Source organism: Strongylocentrotus purpuratus, unplaced genomic scaffold (assembly GCF_000002235.5).
Source record: "Strongylocentrotus purpuratus isolate Spur 01 unplaced genomic scaffold, Spur_5.0 spur5_scaffold_7, whole genome shotgun sequence".
Lineage (NCBI taxonomy): Eukaryota > Metazoa > Echinodermata > Echinoidea > Camarodonta > Strongylocentrotidae > Strongylocentrotus > Strongylocentrotus purpuratus.
The window spans coordinates 12,279,403-12,301,268 of record NW_022145613.1 but is presented as its reverse complement, the minus strand read 5'-3'; the positions used below and the strand labels follow the sequence as shown (position 1 = coordinate 12,301,268).

The window sequence follows — 21,866 nt, the reverse complement described above, 5'->3', positions numbered from 1 at the left end:
ACCACAATGGAACGTTCCAAATACAGCAATTGAAACCAAAAAATAGAAACCAAAATGCAGACAGCTCGATTCAATTCATTTAAATTGTTTATTACCAATTCCATCATCCAGGGAATTACAATATATTTTGTAAGTAAATTTGCAAATATTAACATATAAATAGCTATTCCAATACAATAATCCATATTAGGACCCCTAGAACCTCAATAATTTAGGATATATACTGTAACTACTCTTCTCCATCTGTGCCTTCACACAATAATGTATCAGAACAAAACAAAAACGGAACACTTTGATAACATTGTCAAGCCTTCTACTCATATCAACAGATAACATAAAATATTAATGAAAGCATTGTAAGAGTACTTAAATAACCAATGGTAACTTGGAATGATCAATCATATTTGTATGCAATTCCGATTTCTATTTCTTTCGCTCCCAAAATGAAAATAAATCCCAGAGTAAAAACTTATAACCATTGACAAATGCTGCTTTCTGGTAAATTATGTCACTCTTATAAAAACTGACAAGAAAATATTGTCATGTTGTCCATTTTCTAATACATAGTTGTCCTACACTAAAATGCAAATTCATTGAATAAAATCTGGATTAATGAAAACATCTGTGAAGTTATTAAAAAAAACAATCTTCATTCAGCCATAATTCAATTCAGTTATTGCAAACATTGAATAGCAATACAGATTTATATGCAAAAACATTTTCATATGAAGAGCTTCATGACATAAAAAGTAATAATAAGTATCGGTACACACTAATTATTACTACCGGTACACTGTAAATAAATTATTGGTAAGTTTATAAAAAAGAAGTTATTGATCTGAAAGGATGGACACTTGAATTTAATGTAATCACAATATTTCACGATTCTCCATATAAAATTAAATGATACAAAATTGAAAGCTTTAACCTAAGGAATGTGTCTAACATAAAAAAAAAATTTACAATGAAAAGTGAAATTCCAAATAAAAACTAAGAAGTTTACCCTGTGGTTATCAAGGATAACAAGGTCATAAACTCCCACATTCTAATAAGATATGATCAAAGTCATCTACTGAGAGCCAGAAGGGTGTTAACCAAACATGTTACACCTAGAATCAAAGCCCTTCTGGCTCTCAGCAGACAAATAAGTCTCCATTGTGTTTATCAAGGGCATTGTTTCAGGAAACCGTCTAATGCCTCAGTCACACCTTTGCATATTTGGCTTGCATATTGCTGCATATTTATGGCAAGCCGTTTTAACATTTATTCCTATTTCTTGATATCAAAAATCAAATTCTTGACATAGAGAAATGAGTTCTTGATATAAAAAAAAATCAAATACTTGATATAAAGAATTACCATTGCTTTACAACAGAAAATCATTTCCTGATATCAGGAATTAATTTTTTTATATCAAGAAAAAGGAATAAATGTTAAAACGGCTTGCATAAATATGCAGCAATGTGCAAGCTAAATATGCAAAGGTGTGACTTGAGGCATAAAGGCTGTTCATATGTTCTTTCATCAAAGAGCCCGCTTATCAGGCATTTAGAGGAATTAAGGACAAGGTTTTGGAACCTGTACTTTTGATGATTTTCATGAAACAATGCCACCGTGTCCATTCACCAGATAATGCAACTCCCATTGCACAGACGGATAAATATCATCTCAATTCGCTGTCCATACATTATGACATAGGTCTATATCTTGGTGTATAATGATCTCAAACTATACGAGCAAAGAAGTAGAAAAGTGATTATAATGAACACGATTAGAATCCTATTGTGGAGGCTCGTATGTACACAGTAACCTTTTGTCAGTCCCTGAATGGTTACAGTACACACTATGAACATGACGGACAAAGAAAGCGGACAAAATATACAGTTCCTCATTCTACCCTCAACAATTGCTGTGGTAGACAAAGAAACATCCCTTCACTGCTATTATGTAAAAATGTGTAGAACAGGTGTCACATGCATATTTCTTTGTCCATCATATTCATAGTGACATAAGCCTATTTGGGTAGTCTCAGGCACAAGCCGTTCAGACCCCATAGTGACTTTTAAGAATTTGAGCCAGCAAACTATATATTACCTTCACAATTGCACCATCTAATCAATGCTTAAAAAATAATATACATCAATTATATATATTTCTATTTTGTCACAGAATATTTCCGATGTTCTTTGCTTCTCTAGCAGAATACCATAACTTGATTACTAATGCACATGGTTGAATTGCATACCAGCATTGCATCAGGATAAAACTCTATTTTGTTCATCATCAACGTAAACAACATTCATAAGACATTGGTAGTGTTATAGCATATTGCCCACCTCACATAATAATAATCACACCACTGTAGGGGACACTTTACCATCCTGCATTAAAAAAAACAAACAGAAAGACATGTTTGATTAAAATAAACAACCCTAGCATTCTCATATGGAATGGATAGATGGGTTTGGAATGAGGGCTAAACACAAACATGACATATGAATGAATCGTAAAAAACAGCAACATGAAATTCAGCAACTTGACTTGAAAATGAACCTTTAGAAAGATAAACAGATAGAAATACATGTATACCATATTGCATAAAATGATACACAGACTCTCCATGTATATATACATGTATTATCAGATTTCAACACAATCAGAATTCCTAAATTAATTGGTAAGAAATAAGATGATCTCAAATTTCAATTGTTCCAGCTTTCAAGCAGTAAACAGCTATGCATTCATGATTCATTGCATTTTCAATGGCAGTCATGGATTCCTTGTGGGCAGTTGGCAATATGATTTACACATACCTTGTAATTTCTTAACAAAATAACAATTTAACAAATGAAAAGATATTTTCTTTCCGTTCTGGCAAGCAACATTTGTGTCTTCAGCAGGCGCTGCTTTCTCTAAATTGCCCTATATTTAAGGAAATTGTATAAGAAGAGTTTATTAGTTGAACCCTGATAATATACATAACTTTTTGGGTAGTACCATAAAGATAAATATCATTTTTTTGTAATACCCCATAGTGTAATGTGAATTATATATTAGGGATTCTCTCCTTTTTTGTATTGCAACAACAATGAACAATCACACACAGCTTTGATTATGCAAATCGGATGCATAGATCCCATTTAGCTAGTACTCAATTAACTGGTACTCAATTTTACATTCCGCATTTAAAATTTTAAATTTTATGCTTCCATAATTACTTGTAACATCTTTTTAAAATGTACATTGAATAGTGATAAGGCTTTGTAGCAATCATGACATGGCAATTCAGATCAGATGGTGTTCAAGTTTTTAATTCATTTGCTTTTTTCTCCCCAATGTACGAAAGTCAGGAAGGAGCTTACTTGTTTTGTTGTTTATTTTTTTTAAATACCCGACACTCCTTGACACAAGAGAAGTCCAAGGATGAGCGAGCAGACTGTTAGCTAGTATATGGGAGTGTGCATGGGAGTGTGTATAAGAGTGTAAATGTGAGTGTTTATGAGAGTGTCCAAGGTACATGAGTGAGAATAGGAGTGTGTATAGGAATGAGAGCGTGTATTGAAGAGCAAAGGGCCTGCTTGCTCATCCTTTGACCCACTCTTGTGTCACCTCACAAAATATATTTTAAACGTGACTTAATTTGCCTGTTATTGCCTTAGTCATATTAGTTATGAACTTTGTTATGAATTTTGTTATACACTGTATATTATACTCTGTGACAATGTCAAACCACATTTGTATGTATTATAATTTATTGCCAATGTAAATTGTTCATAATTCAGCCATCTGGCTGCGAAGTGCAATTAATAAAACCTTTTCAATCTCAAATCAAATCTCAATGAAAGAAAATAGTTACCGGTACCCAATTTCACCAATAAATTCAATGATTTTGCTAATAACCCATTTAGATAACATATGCTCAAAGCAATACTTTTCAGAATTGATACACGTATTGTCACCATGATGTGATGGTTAAAATTTGTATTTTGAAAATGTGTCCACTATTGTTTATTATCAATTATGCTTTGTACAAATGAAGACTATCAGAAATAAGCACATTTTGAAACAACAACAATAAAGAATAAATCTATAAACAAGTATAGACATCCGGCAGTTACGACTTTTCCATCTCTGGCAAATATGAAATGAAAGCTCAGTAGGTAATAAATTAAATTTCCTTTCATCTTTTACTACTGTCATGAAATATATTGTTACATTTTCACTGCTATTTCAATACACCAGCTAAATAATTCAATTTAGAATACTACCCACGAGGCGGCCTATTTTGCGCGCTTTGTGTGAGCGAGTCATTGGTACAAACAGTCATTAGTACAAACAGTCATTAGCAAAGGTTAAAAGACAGACGCTTGGGCTCCTAATCTTCTGCTGTCAGAATGAGCTGTGAATTTATCTTTGGCTTCTGATGCGACGTTGACAACACCTAGACGAGAGCTACTTGTTTGAAGAACATGTCCCAACTCCTCTAAACCTTTCCGTATCGCAGGACTTAGGCCATCTAAAGGAGGAAATAAATGGAGAGAACATATGATAAATGTTGTTGTTTCTGTTGTATGATCCAGTTTATTATGAGCATTTTAAAAATTGAGAACAAAAATACAAATCAATATGTCAGTATACTTAATGTAATGAGGACGCCAGAGAAATCCAGGAATTAAAACAATGACAGATCATTAAGGTTCCACAACACAGGCTCTGACGATAATTGCTCTCCGGTCAATTACATACATTATTCAAATCAGTAACTTCAATCCAGGACCCAACACTATGCCCACCAGTGAACCATACCTCTAAGCCTAACTTAAAACCCTATTGCTACCCTCACCTCCTTAAAGGGAATAAACACTTATACTTGATGCTTGCATGAATATTTCTCTTAACTATATGCGTACACAGCCAGCTTGGCAAAGGCATTACCCAACGACATGTCTTGATTTAGATTTCTAATCACAATTCGCATAATTTTACTTAGGTAAATATTACAAACTTCTAGAAAATCACCCAAGCTTTAAACATGAATTTCTTCCAAGATATTCCGGATTATTCGTAAGGGTTGGCAGGTATGTTAATGGCATCATCTCACCTTCTACTTCAACTAGGTTTTCATAGAGCGAAGGAAACACCCTGTCCCCACTCTCCACGTCATTCAGGAGCGATGCGTTTGACGATAGGAGCTTCAGTGCCATGTCTATCGGGGCCGACTGGATGGATGTTAGTCCTATACCACTGATTGCATAGCGTGCGAGGCAAAGGTTCTCATCGCTCCACGAGAAAAACGGAGCCATGTTGGACATCGGTCGACGTCCTGGTGATATAGCGTTAGCCTGTGGGTAAAAATGTGTATGAGAATGTTAGAAAGTACACTTTCCTGGCTATCATTCTATCGCATATTTAACCTGTAAAAGATAGAGCTGGGTTCTGGTCATACGATTACATTGTGAAATGATCCGTCTGGAATCATGAAAACGATAACAAATTTAATTATTCTTGCTGAAGGTCATATCACATGCTTGTACTGAACACACAAAAATGTAGATGGGACTACCTGTGAAAGTTTGGTCCAAACACTTCACCCATTTCTTCAATTGCTGTCTCCACTTTTAGCAGTAAACATACTAAAATTCATCAACAACTACTTTACAAATTTATTCTATTCTGCAACCCTTACCTCGGGAACAACTGTATCTGTTGGTGTCTGGTATTTCCCATCCCAGTTAAAGCTATTCATTGCATTGTTGAGAATGATCCCAGACGGCGTCATCAAACCAGAACCAAATGGAGAATTGAGAGAACTGCAGGAAAAGACAGGAAGACAAAAGAATATGACGTAAATCATGGAATCTGAACAGCTTTCACAATATTTTCTTGGTGCTGTAAACATTGAAATGTGAAAAAGTGCAAGTTCAAGATACCTGGTGATTTTGAGTCCCATACATTACGAAGCATCGTGGAAATTGTTTATTTCCTCTTGGTTTTTAGTCTAATCTTAGCCACAGTAGGGATTGGGAATATACGTTGTATTGCCCTGAAGGCAGTCAATATTACTTAATTATTCAAAAGCTGCAACTCCATACCACCAACATATACAGTGCATCCCAGAAAAAACGAAACCGAGAAGTATCGATGTTTTATCATAACTTAATCACAACCATAATTAATGAATGATACAAACAGAACTTTGTTATTCCTCGCTCATTTTTCCTGATTGAGGTGTCATATGAAAGGGCAGAAACTCAACTTTCTAGAAATGTGAATTTTTCTTCGAAATTCAGATACCGCCCGCCAAATGTCTTTTTGGTTTCCTTCCTTCAAATTGCTTTTAATCACTCATGCGTAAAAATATGCATCATCTGAGTAGCATCAACTGAAAGAGGACACTCTCAGCTTTCCAAATATGTATCATTCATTAATTATGGTTGTGATTAAGTTATGATAAAACATCGATACTTCTCGGTTTCGTTTTTTCTGGGACGCACTGTATAAGGACCTTGTAGGATTCCCAAAACCACTGGATGAAATTGCCATATGTACTGAGAGTACATATGGTAGGAATACTCCCAAGGCAAATTCATATTCCTTTCGCGAGAGAATATCAGTGCTTAGAACGGCAAGTTCTAGTCCTTGAATATAATTAATTTTTTTTAACCAGTTCAGAGCAATTGTTATACATGCACTGGAAGCAGTTGAGGGTTTTCACCATAAGCAGGAGAATTTTTTGATAAAAAATAAAATTTCATCATTACATGCAGGAAATTTAAGACAATGTTTAGACCAATAGGAAGTCTCTGACATGCTTTTGATATAATAACTATTTCTTATATAGCGCTTTTTCAGGAGGGTCCTATCAGAGCGCGTTACAGATATATATATACTATTACCCCGGTCATCGGATTCAAGGCTTACCCGCACACAATGTATGCACATTCTCCACTCCCTGGGGAGCATTCCAGCCAGGCGTCATTTTCACAAGTGCACACTTGCTAATCTAAGCACATTAGCTTTCGCATCCTACCGGGTACCCATTTAACACCTGGGTGGAGTGTGGCAAATATAGATCAATGTCTTGCCAAAGGACATTAGTGCCGCGGTGGGATTTGAACCGTGGACCTTGTAATCCCCCGTCCGGTGACATATCCACTCGTCCACGACACCACGATACATGGGAGAATGATCAAGGAAATTTGTGACTATATTCAAACAAAAAATGGCACAGGTCTTACCTTGTAAGTGACACAATGTTATTATTATCATCAGTAACAGACACCAAGGTAGTGGCCTGAGTTGCAAAAAGCTGTTGGAAGACATCCCCTTCAAAATAATGCGGATAGTCATATGTTGCCGTGCCATTAACCATCTTCAAAATCTTCTCCGTCGTGTTGTCGCTCAGCATGGATTCCGTCAGGTTTGCACTCTCGGGCGTTTGCTGGGGGTCGCCGAGCTGCCGCGCAAGGGCGGCGACAAATTTTGAGATTTCGATGACTTGGTGGTAGGTTAATGGGGAGATGATGTTGTCGGTGGAGATGTTGAGACCGGCCATGGCATGGAGGGAGGAGAGGATAGAGGGCCCGGAGCTGGGGGCGGGCAAGCTGAAGATGCGGTGGAGGTCATAGGAAGACTGGATGGGCGTGGCGGGCTGGGCGGTGTAGGCGTGCAAGTCCTGGAGGCTCAGGATGCCTCGACTACCTCCAACCTGGGTATAAAACCAGAAACAGAAATTAAATTGATGGACATACATAGGCTAAAAGGGGATACAGAGACGATGAGAGAGAGAGAGGGAGGGACGGAGGGAGGGAGACAGAGAGAGACAGAGAGAGAGAGACAGAGAGACAGAGAGACAGAGAGAGAGAGAGAAAGAGAGAGAGAGATAGTTGGAAACAGAGAGGCAAAGAATAAAATAACAGAACGAGAGAGAGAGAGAGAGAGAATCATGGACCTGTATCAAAGGAACTAGGCTTAGGCTTTGAGCGAGAGGGGTGACTTGGCTTTTGGCGTCCAAAAGACACCCAGGTCCTGGGGAAAGTGTATTATAAATTTGACATCCTATTTTGATATCCTTCCTAAGACTATACAAGGTTTTAAAACAATAATCAATTCAAGAGACAAACAGGAGAAGGCAAGAAAAAGGGAGAGAGAGAGAGTCAAAGAGAGGGATGAGTGTCACATAACCATTGATAAGGTTATGCTCTGAGACGTTATAATTCCTGCATGAACATCATACACTTAGATTTGAACTATACAGAGCTAGTCTTTCATCTTGTCATAAAAAGGCAACTTTTAATCTGAGGGATGATATTCTGTGTAGAATTTGACCATGCTGTGTAGAATATTACCATACAGTATATTTTCTTTGTCCTTACTAGTATTTACTTTCTTCTTTTTCATTTTTCCTACAGCGCATAGAGATATTAAATGTATTATGTGCTTTATAAGAACTGTACTATTATTATCATTATTATATTCAATGATTCTCACCGTATCGACAATTTCTTGTGCAATGGTATCATTGCTGTAGAGTGCTTCTGAACCTTTATCAGCGATGTCCCTTAGGAGACTGGCAAGGGATGGCCTCTGGAGTGTATCGTTGACCTTCTTCTCCTCGAAGAGGTCACGCAACGACTGAGACATCCCTGAGAAATCTGTATTGCTAATATCAGCAGCTAAATGTAGGAAAGAAAAGGGACAGTTGTATGAGGAATGCTCCATTCATTCCTGTATAATACTACAAAGTTATGTGCGTCAAGCCTTTCTTTAACACCAAGTTTCCACAACTTTTCTCAATATTATTTCTGCTTATTGAACGTTCTAGTGACAATTCCCATGTTTATTGTATTTTCTGTTATTGGATCAAGCATACGATTGTAATACTCCTATGGCAACCGACTTCATAATGCCATCATCATTTTTAGTACTAATATTTTCTGACTTGAAGTCAAGCGCATGAACCAGCGATCCAACATTTGCTTAAAACTAGGAAGGTAATGAATTTTAAAAGTTGTCATCAGTGAAACACAAATTGGCAACACTGATATGTCTTGCGAGGTACTCTCCAATTTTCTTTGTACAGAAAATTCCATAAACTTTCATTTTCTTTAGTTATTGATGATGGAATAGATATGTTTCATACAGGAGCTATATAAAAACATATTTGCAATGAATATATTTAGGGTGCATGCATGATTTGAAAAAATATACATTTCTGATTTGTTTTAATACAGAGCAAATCATAGAGGACCTTGCAAGAAACGTCACAGAGTTGCCAATCTGTATTTGATTGATCGCAACTTTGAAAATTCATAATTTCCTTTTTTTTTTAAATCAGATTTTGCTCAATCTCTCACTGACCTGTTCCTCTCATTTTTCTGCTTCTATTAAAATCTTAATAACTTTATAACAACTTCATATCAGGGTGGACTTCCCCTTTAAGAAAGCAAGGAGCAATTGTCGCTAGAGCATATCTGTTATGGCATGTTTACTCTATCAAACATGTAGCATAGCTTATTTAGATCAACTTGATGTTGAGGATGCCTTTAATACTTACCAAGCTGCAGTGTAATTTTGAATCCATTCTCAGCCAGCTCTATCGATGGCTCTATTAATTCTGACCATGACAACCTGCATCACAGAAATTACAAAATGTGCATATATCATACAAATAGATGATGCTATCTTTAAGATATTTAGTCACACACTGAGTTGATTCTATGTATGACCAATGACCATTTCTGATACAAAGTAACAGATGTGAAATGATAATAAGAGTCAGGAAACAACCATTTCCCTGTGCACTGTACCTCAAAAATATCCAACGTTAATGGTACAAGTTATGCAGTAATAGAGTGGTGGTTATTTTTAATGTGCTATATATTATGTATGATTTTGACACAATTAGGAACTTTTTGCCAATTGGTCACATTAAAATAAACAGTTATTGTGACACAACAGTATTGAAAGGACTATTTAAAATTTGAAATACAGGTTAAAAATTCAGTCCCATTTTGAAGATTTTTTTTATTATTTAGGGCTACTCATTCAGCAGTACAAAAAGAAATGATTTAAAATTCACATATGGTTTTTCACTTAATAAACATCAATAACATTTCCTAAAGCTTTAAGACAAGATTTTTTTTTCTCCATTTATTCTACACTACAGTACAAAACAATTCAACACACTTCATCATGATCTCAAAAGGTACCTTATGTGGAGAGTTAGCCAAATTTGCAAAAGAAACCCCCAAAATGCAAGAAAAGTGTAATACTCACTTTCCATACTGTTTCCATGCTGCTTCTAATCCTCTCAATTCACCTGGTGTAGCCACTGCTAAACCTCCCTACAACAAACATAAAAATAAACCATGTTTATTTTCCTTCAAGATAACAACCTGTAAGTTTTAATTTCTGGCACGTACTTCAGCAAAATTTGTAAAACTCAATTTTAAAAGAACACTATTTGTTGTTCCATACATGATATCCTGAGATGCAGTAGAATCAATTAATTTGAGTTCCAACTGATTTTGTTTGAACCCTATAATCAATTGTGAAGTTTTAAGTCACATAGTTAGTGTTGGGGTGGAGTGTTATTTTTGTTTGTAAGTGCTAGAGATACACATACATGGATCTAAAGCCTCAGTCACAAATGGCATTACGAAATGCTACAAACGCCGTACGAATGATTTTCAGACAATGAAAGTTCGGGAAGACAATGGAAAAACAGAGATTTGTACGAACGCATCGTTCGTATGAACCTTTGTGACCGTAGCTTTAGTCGTGCATTATCACTTAAGGCCACATACACCACGAGTGAACTAATGTTTAAAGGACCTTTTTAGTATGGTCCTGGCACGAGCTGTGCCTGAGGAACCGTGCCTTCTATCCATGCACACACTTGAAATTTGTTAAGGTGATTAACATCTACATTGGACTATATCTCACCTGTAAAGCTGCTTGTGGGTTGTTTGCAAACATGTTAGCACTGCTACCTGATGGAGCTGTTTCTCTAAAGTCAAACCCGGCAAGGTCATTGGAAATAGGGTTTCCTACCAGCAGAAAACCTCCCCTGAAGAGAGAAGAAAAAGAAAACAATAACATAATGTTCTTTTCGACCACATGTGTGTGGAGACTGAATTCATTTCATTTCGTGGCTTTTCTGTCTTCAAACCTAACAATGAGCTGTAACATTGTAGTAGAGACCAGCATTTATTGATTGTTTTTCTTTCATTTTCCTTGCAAAAAGTGTCCCCCTATAGGTACACATAGATGCGATTGATCGAAGTGATCCTTTAAAACAGGGATACAAGTGGGAGTGTCGTGGTTGAGTGGTTTAAGGCGCTTGACTGTAGATGCGAAGGTCGAGGGTTCGAATCCCGACACGGCACTAATATCCTTTGGTAAGATATTAACCTGCACTTGCTACTCTCCACCCAGGTGTTAAATGGGTACCCGGTAGGATGCGAAAGTTCATATGGTTGGACAAGCAAGTGTGCGCTTGTAAAATGGCGACTGGCTGGAATGCTCCCCAGTGGAAAATGTGCATACATTGTGTGCGGTTAAGCCTGAATCCGATGACCGGGGTAATTATATATCTGTAAAGCGCTTAGGCACATTGTTGGATTGATGTATTGAGCGCTATATAAACACAGAATATTAGTATTATTATTATTACCCAAAGTCCATTAAAAGGAGCAGAGACAAGTAATCCTGCATTCAGAGCACCCAAATACATTGTATAGCCATATGAGAATCATACAGCTATATGATAAATAGGTATAGGCCTACATACTTTTTTTTTTAAATTTTTTAAATTTTTTAAATTTTTAAAATTTTTTAATGCTTTTATTGTAACAAGAACAGAAATTACCTGTCGTACCAAGCATCAACTCTGATGTTCCCTCATTTTTTAGGCCTACATACTTGTTACAGTCTGAACATCATATCAAGAAACATTGAACAAAGGAACATTGTATGACGAATCGCATGTTTGAGCATCATTTTGAACAGAAAGTTCATAAGGGTGAAGGTTGTATCAATTGATAACAAAGCAGATATTATCTGTACCAAGGGTACATATCTTACATGTAGTGTTTACTTTTTTTTATTTGATTTGATTTGATTTATTTTCCACTCAAATATCCACAAATTAAATGACATACAAAATACAGTAATACAATATATAATAGAACAAATTAATTATACAAGTAACAAAATACTGACAAGTATGTTCGTAATCAAATAAGTTTACAGAGTACATTTAAGTTTGAGAATAAGACAAAATATTTTATATTGCTTAATTAACTGAGAGGGGAAAAAGGATATCTCAGAAAAGCTAGGCTTGTTGAGCGAGATTCCCAGTATAAATTAAACAATGGACCTTGTACTTGTGACCTTAATGATGATCAAAGACAACAGGCTGCACTCAGATGACCCTCACAAGTACAATGTCATGTGAATCATAGTCAGATTCGGCCGCATAAAGATATAGCATCAATGGTTATAAACGCTGGCTTGGGGGCCAGAAATATGTGTGAAAGTTACAACAAAAAAAGTGTTATATTTAGCAATTGACCATTTTCAATTATATCCAAATTTAGACAGTTTCTCACTATTACATTCACTTATTATTGTATTTCAACAGTCATAATGTAAATTGCATACATTGGATGTCACCAGGTCATGGCTTCTCTTTAATACCTGACAACACATAATGCTTAATGCTACCTTCTTTGAAAGGGGGTTCAGATTTGAGTCTTCAATGTCTTTATACATGATCCCTTCGTCAAAATTCAGAGATTTTGGGAACCCATTTGTCCCAGGCGCCTGTTAGTATTGAGCCCTGCATAACATATACTTGCAATTTTCATTCCGACTACTAAAATACATTTATTTTTTACAGGTGAATGGAGTGATTCGTAACGAGGCACTTTAATAACAAAGGCTGAAGCATTAAATTGTATTAAATCACACAAATTTCACACGATTCTTACCCTCCTAATCCAGAGTAGTGACCGTGTACCACTCCTAGACAGAACGCTGCTGCAACCGCCGCATCGACTGCATGCCCTCCTTGTTTCAACATGTCTGCTCCTATGTCTGAACACACCGCAACATCCGTTGCTATGGCGCCATGGGGGTAAATCTTATTATGAAAAGAACAGAGCAAAGGGATGTCCCTGTGTTACAAGTAACTTACAAACCCAATTTATTATGTGTTCAATGAAGAGACCCAAAATGTGCCATAAGGTAAATAAATAACATTTTAACTACTTTTAACTGAAAATAAGTCTTCCTTTTTCGTTCTTGGGCAAATTTCGATTATACTAATCCCATAGCCCAGTAAAATAAAGAATATTTATGAAGACCCCTCCCAATAACTTTTATTCAATATTTGGCATCTCTAACCTAATACTTGTGCAGTGGAGTGATCTTTTTTCATGTCCTGCTTATATGTTAGATATGCTTAAATGACAAAATTACAATAAAATGAGACTAACAAATCTAATCTGACAGGCCCTCTGAGAAGTTATTTCAGAGCTCAAAAGGTCGACGGCTCACAAGACTAACAGCCCAGGAGACCAACGGTCCGCTAGACTGATAATCCATGAGGCTGACATGTCACGTCCCATGGGCCTGCTGACAAAAACATTTCAGAGGGTTCACTTGACCAAGATCGTTCTCTCGTGAGTTGTGCGTCTCATGGGCTGTCGGTCTCATGGCTGTCCGTCTCATGGCTGCCCGTCTCATGGCTGTAAGTCTCATGGGCTGTCGGTCTCAAGGGCTGTCGGTTGCATGGCTGTCGGTATCATGGCTTTCGGTTTCATGGGCTATCTATTAGTCATACGGCTGTCGGTTTCATGGGCTATCAGTCTCATGGCTATCAATCTCATGAGTTGTCGGTCTCATAGACCATCAGTCTCCTAAAATGGCAATCTACTGGGACGTCGGTCTATTGTGACATCGGCCTAATGGGAAGTTGACCTATTGGGCAGCCTCTCACGAAACCTTCAAAAGTACTAGTTCACACATTCCAATGGGATGTCATTGGACTTGTACTTTGATAGTTTTGTGAGACGCTGCCTTGGGATTTAGGTCTACTGACAAGTTCCTTTATATATATGCAAGCAGTAAGTTCCAATTTCCATCATTAATTCTTACCTGCCTCTGTCCAGAGATGATGGATACGACTAACCCTACGGTCACAGCCAATGCAAACACGATGGACGATACCACGATGAATCTCAGGCCATCGTAACCGCATATCATCTCCTGTTGCACAACTTCATTTTCTTTCAATGGGGCTCTCTCCCTGGGGCTAGCTGCTTCGGGATTGATGAGGGCATGTTTATCTGTGAAGAATGAAAGGTTATAAATAATATAATAATAATAAGGTTATTTATATAGCGCCGATATACGTCAGGCTCTGACGCTCATGGCGCTTTACACATATTACCCTGGTCATAACCGAGCTGCCTAAGTAACTAGTGCTCAAGCATATCAGGTACCCATTGACACCTGGGTGGAGAGTGGCAAATGTACTTATATAAGAATGATAAGATGAGCTGATGAGAACATGTTTTCCCTACAGTTGCAAGCTTTGGGATAATGAGGGCAAGTTTGTCTGAAGAATTAAACCACAAAGGACCATTAAATGAGCTTAAATGACTTAACATTCTTTATCTCCTCTTTTTTTCCTCCCTCTCCCCCCCCCCCCCCCCCCCCTCCCTCTTCTCTCTCTCTCCCTCCCTCCAATTGTTGGATCGATGAGAGCATTTTTTTGTCTGTTAAGTACAAGAACCATAACATTACCTATAAAGCACAGTGAATAGCAAGCTTTGAGATTAAGAAGGGTAAGTTTGTCCAAGAAGATTCAGTTTGTATGAAATGATGTTGTCCCAAGTGTATATATCCAAGATGGAGACAGCATCTTTTTGTCACACACACCCTGCGTATGGAACAACAGATTACTTTAGATTTAAGTCATTGGATGTTCTCATTTGATATGAAATGAAATTTCAATGATTTTCAACTCTTTCGGATTCCGTAGCCCTATTAATTTTTCACCCTCCACACCGAATGCACTATACAGTGTACATGTATGAGATACCACATTCAAACTGAATGCACTATACAGTGTATGAGATACCACATTCACACTGAATGCACTATACAGTGTATGAGATACCACATTCACACTGAATGCACTATACAGTGTATGAGATACCACATTCACATCTGAGTAAGATAGTACTGTACATGTAGCAACTTGACTAGTAAATGATGAGTACATGTATATTAGCAATCTAGAGGTTTAATAGGCAAAAAGTATGCATTATTCTCAGATTCTCATCCAAACTTCTAAAAAAAAAAAATAATAATAATTATTGTCTCTAATGATCATGCATACATACATGTACATGTATATACCTGCTTCTGTTTCAAATCTAACAAAAGTTCTCAATGAGATTGTTTTTGTCCATGCACTCAACTACATAAAAGTAGTTAAACAGATAAACAGATAAAAGAAATTAGCATGAAGAGAAACAGGAAATTAATAATGTGGCTCTAGATAAGTCCCATTTATATGTGATGCAGTAAACCACGGTGGCTTAATGCGCTTCACTTTTCTGTATACATCGTATAACACAGGGCTCAGCTAGTGTGCATGCATGTAGGACATTTTGTTACAGACAAAATTACTATTCACTTAAAACCTTTAAACAAAAATTGCACCCGAAGGTTGGCATACACCTGGTAGAAAAGCATGACAACGTCACTCATTCCTGTCAACTTTTCACTTCAGGAAGCCGGATGGACAAGTTTGGTCTCTGTTTAATGTTTAATACATACCGGTACATACATGTATATACATCACTAATCACTCTGAGGTGTTTATAAATAGTACATGTACATGTATGTGACTCCTGATAGGAATTATGAGTGCAGTTGTGAAAATGGGAGTAAAATGTTTTTCAGCCTTGTGTATACATATATAAACTTTCAGGACCAATTTTACGTATATAATCATATTTACAAGTCTTAATGCATGATGAAAAAGATAACACATGTATACATATTAGATACCTTGTTTTGGAGGTGCTATGCATACATCCAAAACATCTACATTAGTACTATCATTGAATGACGAAGCTGACGGAATTCCTAGGTCTCCACCACTTGCCATGCTGGCTTAATCGTTAATTGCTCAACAATTTCTTCAAATAGTATCTCGAGTCAAGATTCAATCAATTGATGTCAACCTTTAAATGTTTCAGTCTGTTTATCACTGTTCCTTTTCCTTATTGCTCTGGTGATATCACAGATGATCCTGGGAGCAGCTAGAGTATTTGTGGGAATTTCTTCCAATTCCTTAACAATCTTGCATAAAAGAAGTAAATCACGCTTCACAAAGCTCGATCTACAGTAGATCATACATGTATATCCCTAGGTATCACAGAATTAGCATGGAAGATAGCAGCGTAACTCTGGCTCACAAAATTAGTTCACAGCGATATACATATTATCACGACAGGAGAGATGCAGATCTTGCATGCACGATGTACCATCTTCTTACGTGTATGTACAATGCACATGTGAGGCTGCAGAAATTGATTAAAAACACCTAGATGAAGCTGCTCTGAGTGAGCTGCTCATTCAATCAGTCGTTGCAACAAGCAAGTGTGTTGTGACTACGCACAGGAGCAAGAAGTACAGTATTAAAAGTGTATAGGGTTTATGGCGTACAACTGTACATGCAGGGCTTCTTAATTATGTTGACCACCTTCTACTCAAGGTACCAGCAGAGATTTACATAATATTTCCTTGTGTGTAGTTCGATCTGGATATCTATCTAGAGGGCAGGAAATAAATGTGGGTCACTGAACTTCTCTATAGTGTCCGGGTCCTTCCCGTGCATTAAATGAATGATCAACACAGAATGATGGTCGAATCACACAGAGAAGACTTGTATCTTTATCTAGTATGATGCTTTTCGGAAGATATACCCAAGGAGAGGATTTTGTATCTGTATGCTAATTGGCCTGCTAATGATGTAAATATGCCTTCAATTAAAAGTAGTTCTACCGGGTTGTTTGAGGACAAGTCAAGTCTTTTTCTTGATGATGCTTCTCAATATCCCATTGATCAGGAACCAAGCGAGAAGGGTTGTCAAGCTATATAGGTGTTGATTAATCCGTCCAAAATGCCACTACCAAGTAAATCAGCTGACACAAACAATGAAGGCTACAGGTACAAGAATATGCTCAGTGACTGATCCATACTATAAGAAGCACAAGAATATATGATCAGTGATCCAGAAACAAATGTGCATAACACATCTTGACAGACAGGAGACTCAACAAGAATTTCCACCCATGAAAATCATGCAGAGCAAAACAGATCTAAGGAAAATGCATGAACACACTTTATATCTTTCTCTCACTCCCCACTACAGTGGATGTAACATGTTCTGCAATGCTCAATGAGGGAATTTGCAGTAGGGAGGCGATATTCAGTGCTCTAATATGCAGTCAATAGGGATAAGAAACAATAGATGCTACGGGCTGATGCATCACTAAAGGAGAGCTCGAGACCTCAACAAACACACTGTTCTGTCATTGCATGCCTCATGGTGTACATTGCAAGACTGTGTCTAAACATGAAGAATACAATAGGCCTCCAAAAATAATATCAAGTAAAAGTGAGAGAATAGACTCAGAAATACATTGTTTTTTTTAATATTTAAGCTCTTGAATGAAACACAAAAGGTAAAATAAGAGGAAACAAAGAGCCCCTAAAACATCTTCTTCTTAGAAAAGATTATTTTGATTCTCCCTCAAATATCAAAACAGGAATAAAAACAAAAAGCTTTACCTAAATAAAGCATGAAGAAGGCAAACTCTTATGAAATACTTGTCTTTTAATTCTGTTTATGGGCATAAACGTTAGCATTAAAAAAAAATCTTTGCTATATCACAAAGATATTTGAACACCAGAACAATACAATAATATTAATATGGGTGTCCCTTCAAAAGAAAGGACCAAAAGTTTTAGAAAAAATACTCCATATTCAGAATTTCAGATTAACTTTTTTCACAAACAACAAAACCAGTGGAAAGTAAATTTTTCTTTTATGACATGATATGAGGATGAAATACCTATCATATAAGAATGATACAGTAGTTATAACTGATTACAGATGGTATGAAGTGGCTCTTGTTCAAAATAAGTGCAGAGTGTAAAATAATTGGTTTCCAACAAAATCCTTCAAAATTTGCTGCAACATTTGCCTAACAATGTTACCAACAGAAAGTCCAACATTTTTTAATTTTTTAATTTTTTTTTATTTATTTATTTATTTATTTATTTATTTTATTTTATTTTATTTTTTATTTTATTTTTATGTTTATTTATTTATTTATTTTTTTTTTTTTTTTGGGGGGGGGGGGGGGTCAAATAAATCACAGTTTAAACTAAAGATGTATATATAGTACACATACCCATGTTTGTTTTTTCTAAAATGTTACTCATTATCCAGTCCTTACATTCGTCAAAAAACAACAAATGAAAATATTCACTATTTCTCTCTATGTTAGCCTACTGGTACATCAAAAACATGACTCCTATATACAGTACTTTGGAGACGATGGGCTTATACAGAAGCCGAGCGAGTTGTTAAGTCTGTGACGACGGGTTTCTACAGAAGCCGAGATATATCCCTAATAATGTTGACAAAGTTTTCCAGCTTATTTTTAGCTATTATGTGCTAAAGTTCTTCGAATTATCATCTAGATATATTCATTCCTCTCATCTATTATAAAAACAATATAGTTACGTAGAAAAAAATCGAGAAAAAGTGATATCATTTCAACTTTACTCTAAGTTAGTGTTCTGATCGAAAAAAGGCCTGAAATACCCGTAAGGCTAGAGACTGACGGGTACGCGCGCGTCCGTTATATATTCTTGCTTGACGCTACTTCCAAGTTCTGTATGCACCCTTCCGCATTTCAGATAATTGTATTACGGGTCGTAATATCAGTTCAATTTCGACCCTGATTACTTATTTATATTTATTTCCCCTACCGGTGTGGCATTTTTTTCCATCATATGCTAATCTAAGCCTTATCGATGTAGGGTATTTACATGACAATACGCGCTGTTCATTTTATAAACTTGACCAATTAAGCGAATCATTCATGTATGGACCTCTTTTATGAAAGGCTTATCCCCACCTAAAGAGGAACAAAATATTGTAAAGAAGTAACTACTCTGGAAGTTTACCGTTTTGAAAGAAGAGGATGTAAGCCTAAACGTAGGTTAATAGGTCAATACATGCGACCACTTTAAAGCCCAAGTCCACTCCAAAAATAACTTAGTTTCAATAGAACCAGAAAAATCAGATAAACCAATCAAAAAAAGATTGAGCAAAATCGGATAACTAATAAGAAAGTTATGAATTTTTAATGACATAACAAACTTTGAAAATCACTACACAAATTGGCAACTCACTCATGAGTCTGTGACGTATGGTCCTCACTATCCACTAATTATTTTCTTTATATTGATACTATAAATTTCCTATTTTCACCCTAAGAATCTTATTTCTTCACACCAGCATCCAAGTTAGATTGTTAGTAATATTTTGTTTGTGTGGATGCTCAAATAAAGAGTAATTTATGTCCAATTAAATCATGAAAATTGAATTTTGATAAACTATTTATATAAAAATCAATAATTATGAAATACAATATTCAGAAAATAGTATCAATTCTTCAAAATTCCTAAAAGTTTTTGGGAAATGTCATGCACGCAATATGGTACAAATCATATAACCTGGGCAAAGGCATGGGGAAATCAAGTTTTGGGGGATAAAAAGGGAAATTAATGGGATTAAACTATATAAAGCAATTGATAAGTTGTGAGGACATGACGTCACAAACTGATAACCATCTTGGCAATTTGTGTTGTGAATCTCATTGTTCCATAGTTTTACATACTTTTTCAAATTTTCATAACTTTCTTATTAGTTATCCGATTTTGCTCAAACTTTTTTTAATTGGTTTGTCTGATTTTTCTGCTTTTAGTGAGAGTAAGTTATTTTTCGAGTGGACTTGTCCTTTAACTTATATACCTTTACGAGGGCATGTAACCATTTTAGAGCAGGTATGAGTAAAATATCTTGATCAACCTAAAGCCGGTCTTGTTTTGAGCGGGCATATGAAATGTTCAAATGTTATGTTCTGAAAAATGACCCCTTACTCTTCTTCTCTCTCCCCACGGAATTCACTCTTGTCTTGAGCAACTCCGGCGATATAGCCACGAATATGAGACTTTTCCTGGGCAAAGATATGCTACAATTGTGGAAAAAGAAATGCAAGGCAACATAAAAACAAGTTTTCTGGCAATGAAGAAAAGCAAGTGCAAGATGAAGAAAATAATTTTTATTATCATTACTATTTTATTACAATATTGTGTCGAAAACCGTAAAATGAAGGCTTAGGCCTATTATTTATGGCTCGGTTGATAATCGGCCGAGCTTTAGCAGACGACAATCATTGACAATGGGGGAAATGAATGGAGGTATCGACCGATCTGCGCGTGCGGCGGTGCTTACGCAATTTGTATTGCGAGTGTATTGAAAAGGAAAGACGTGAAGCTTCAGCAAAATAAGACGGCAATTCCCCTCAAAAATAACAGACTGTATTTTTCGTAATGATAAACAAAACTTACATTTTTAGAAAGGAAAAAAGTCTGATCTTTCATTTTTACATTTACTAAAAATCACGAAAATGGCTGAATGACGCGCAATGAGCAATGAAAGTAGAAAGCACCGCCAAATTTTCCATTACTGGCGATGTAACCGAAATCGCTCCGTCACAGGGGAAACAATAGCTGTGCGCGGGCTCGCTCTCAAAGGGTTAAGAACCCTAGAAGCGGGTATATTATACAGTTATTGACTGGCAAGTGGTGTAATATAACATTATTTGGACCGCTGAAGGGAGTTATATTTCCCGATTGGTTATATTTTCCCGAAGCGCGCAGTGCCGAGGGAAAATATGGTCACGAGTGGTCTACGTCAAATGGAATGTCCCTTAACCCTGCTAAATGTGAAAGTATGCAGGTGTGTTTTATGAAAAAGCCTCCAACACCACTGTCACTGGAAATTGATCAGCATCCTCTAAAGCAATCCACGTCTGTCAAATTGTTAGGAGTCCATATCCGCTGTGATTTAAAATGGAGTGATCATGTGGATTTCATGATAAAACGTGCAAATGGAAGAATACACCTCACTGCCGATCGAAGACCTCTTTACCATCTACACTGGTTTCCTCAGACCCCTCGTAGAGTATGCCTCGCCGGTGTGGAATGGAGGCCTAACTAAAGAACAAGTAGATCGACTAGAAAGGGTGCAGAAAAGAACTCTGAAAATAATCTTGGGACCTAATTACCAGTGAATATGAGACAGCACTGAATCTAATGAATCTGTCTTCTTTGGCTGACAGAAGGAAGAAACTGTGTTTGAGTTTTGCAGAGAAACTGATATCAAACGAGAAGGTATCTTACCTCATACCTCCTTGTAAGAACATTAGAAGCCTACACAAACCAAATACCAGAGAACAGTTAAAATGTAAAACCAAACGATTTTGTAACAGTCCAGTTCCCTACCTTATTGACTTGCTAAATTCACAGTAGTGATCATGCACTTTGTCCACATTATTTTGTATAACATGTAAACTTATCCCCATAGTGGTGAGGTAGAGGTGCTGTATAATTATTTTATTTTATGTGAAATAGTATATAATTTTGTAACTAAGACGATTGTACAACCTTAATAATTGATTAATGAAAATGATAATATAATA

At 36.4% G+C, this 21,866-nt stretch overlaps 1 protein-coding gene across 4 annotated transcripts in view; it reads right to left on the bottom strand.

The window, feature by feature from the left end:
- Positions 1–69: 69 nt before the first annotated feature.
- LOC586229 (glutathione hydrolase 2) overlaps positions 70–21,866 on the bottom strand; it is a 34,925-nt gene continuing 13,128 nt past the window's right edge. For 3 of the 4 annotated variants that reach the window (XM_030974091.1, XM_011664587.2, XM_011664600.2), the window contains exons 2-11: positions 14,164–14,354; positions 12,996–13,147; positions 10,948–11,071; positions 10,279–10,346; positions 9,557–9,630; positions 8,491–8,675; positions 7,239–7,708; positions 5,687–5,810; positions 5,102–5,342; positions 70–4,516 (exon numbers count right to left, since the gene is read on the bottom strand). In XM_030974091.1, the coding sequence (XP_030829951.1) occupies positions 4,353–4,516; positions 5,102–5,342; positions 5,687–5,810; positions 7,239–7,708; positions 8,491–8,675; positions 9,557–9,630; positions 10,279–10,346; positions 10,948–11,071; positions 12,996–13,147; positions 14,164–14,354 (1,793 nt within the window). In that variant the 3' untranslated portion in view covers positions 70–4,352. Of the gene's footprint in view, positions 4,517–5,101; positions 5,343–5,686; positions 5,811–7,238; positions 7,709–8,490; positions 8,676–9,556; positions 9,631–10,278; positions 10,347–10,947; positions 11,072–12,995; positions 13,148–14,163; positions 14,355–16,089; positions 17,489–21,866 lie in introns of those variants that run through there. The other variant, XM_786020.5, reaches the window with a different exon arrangement.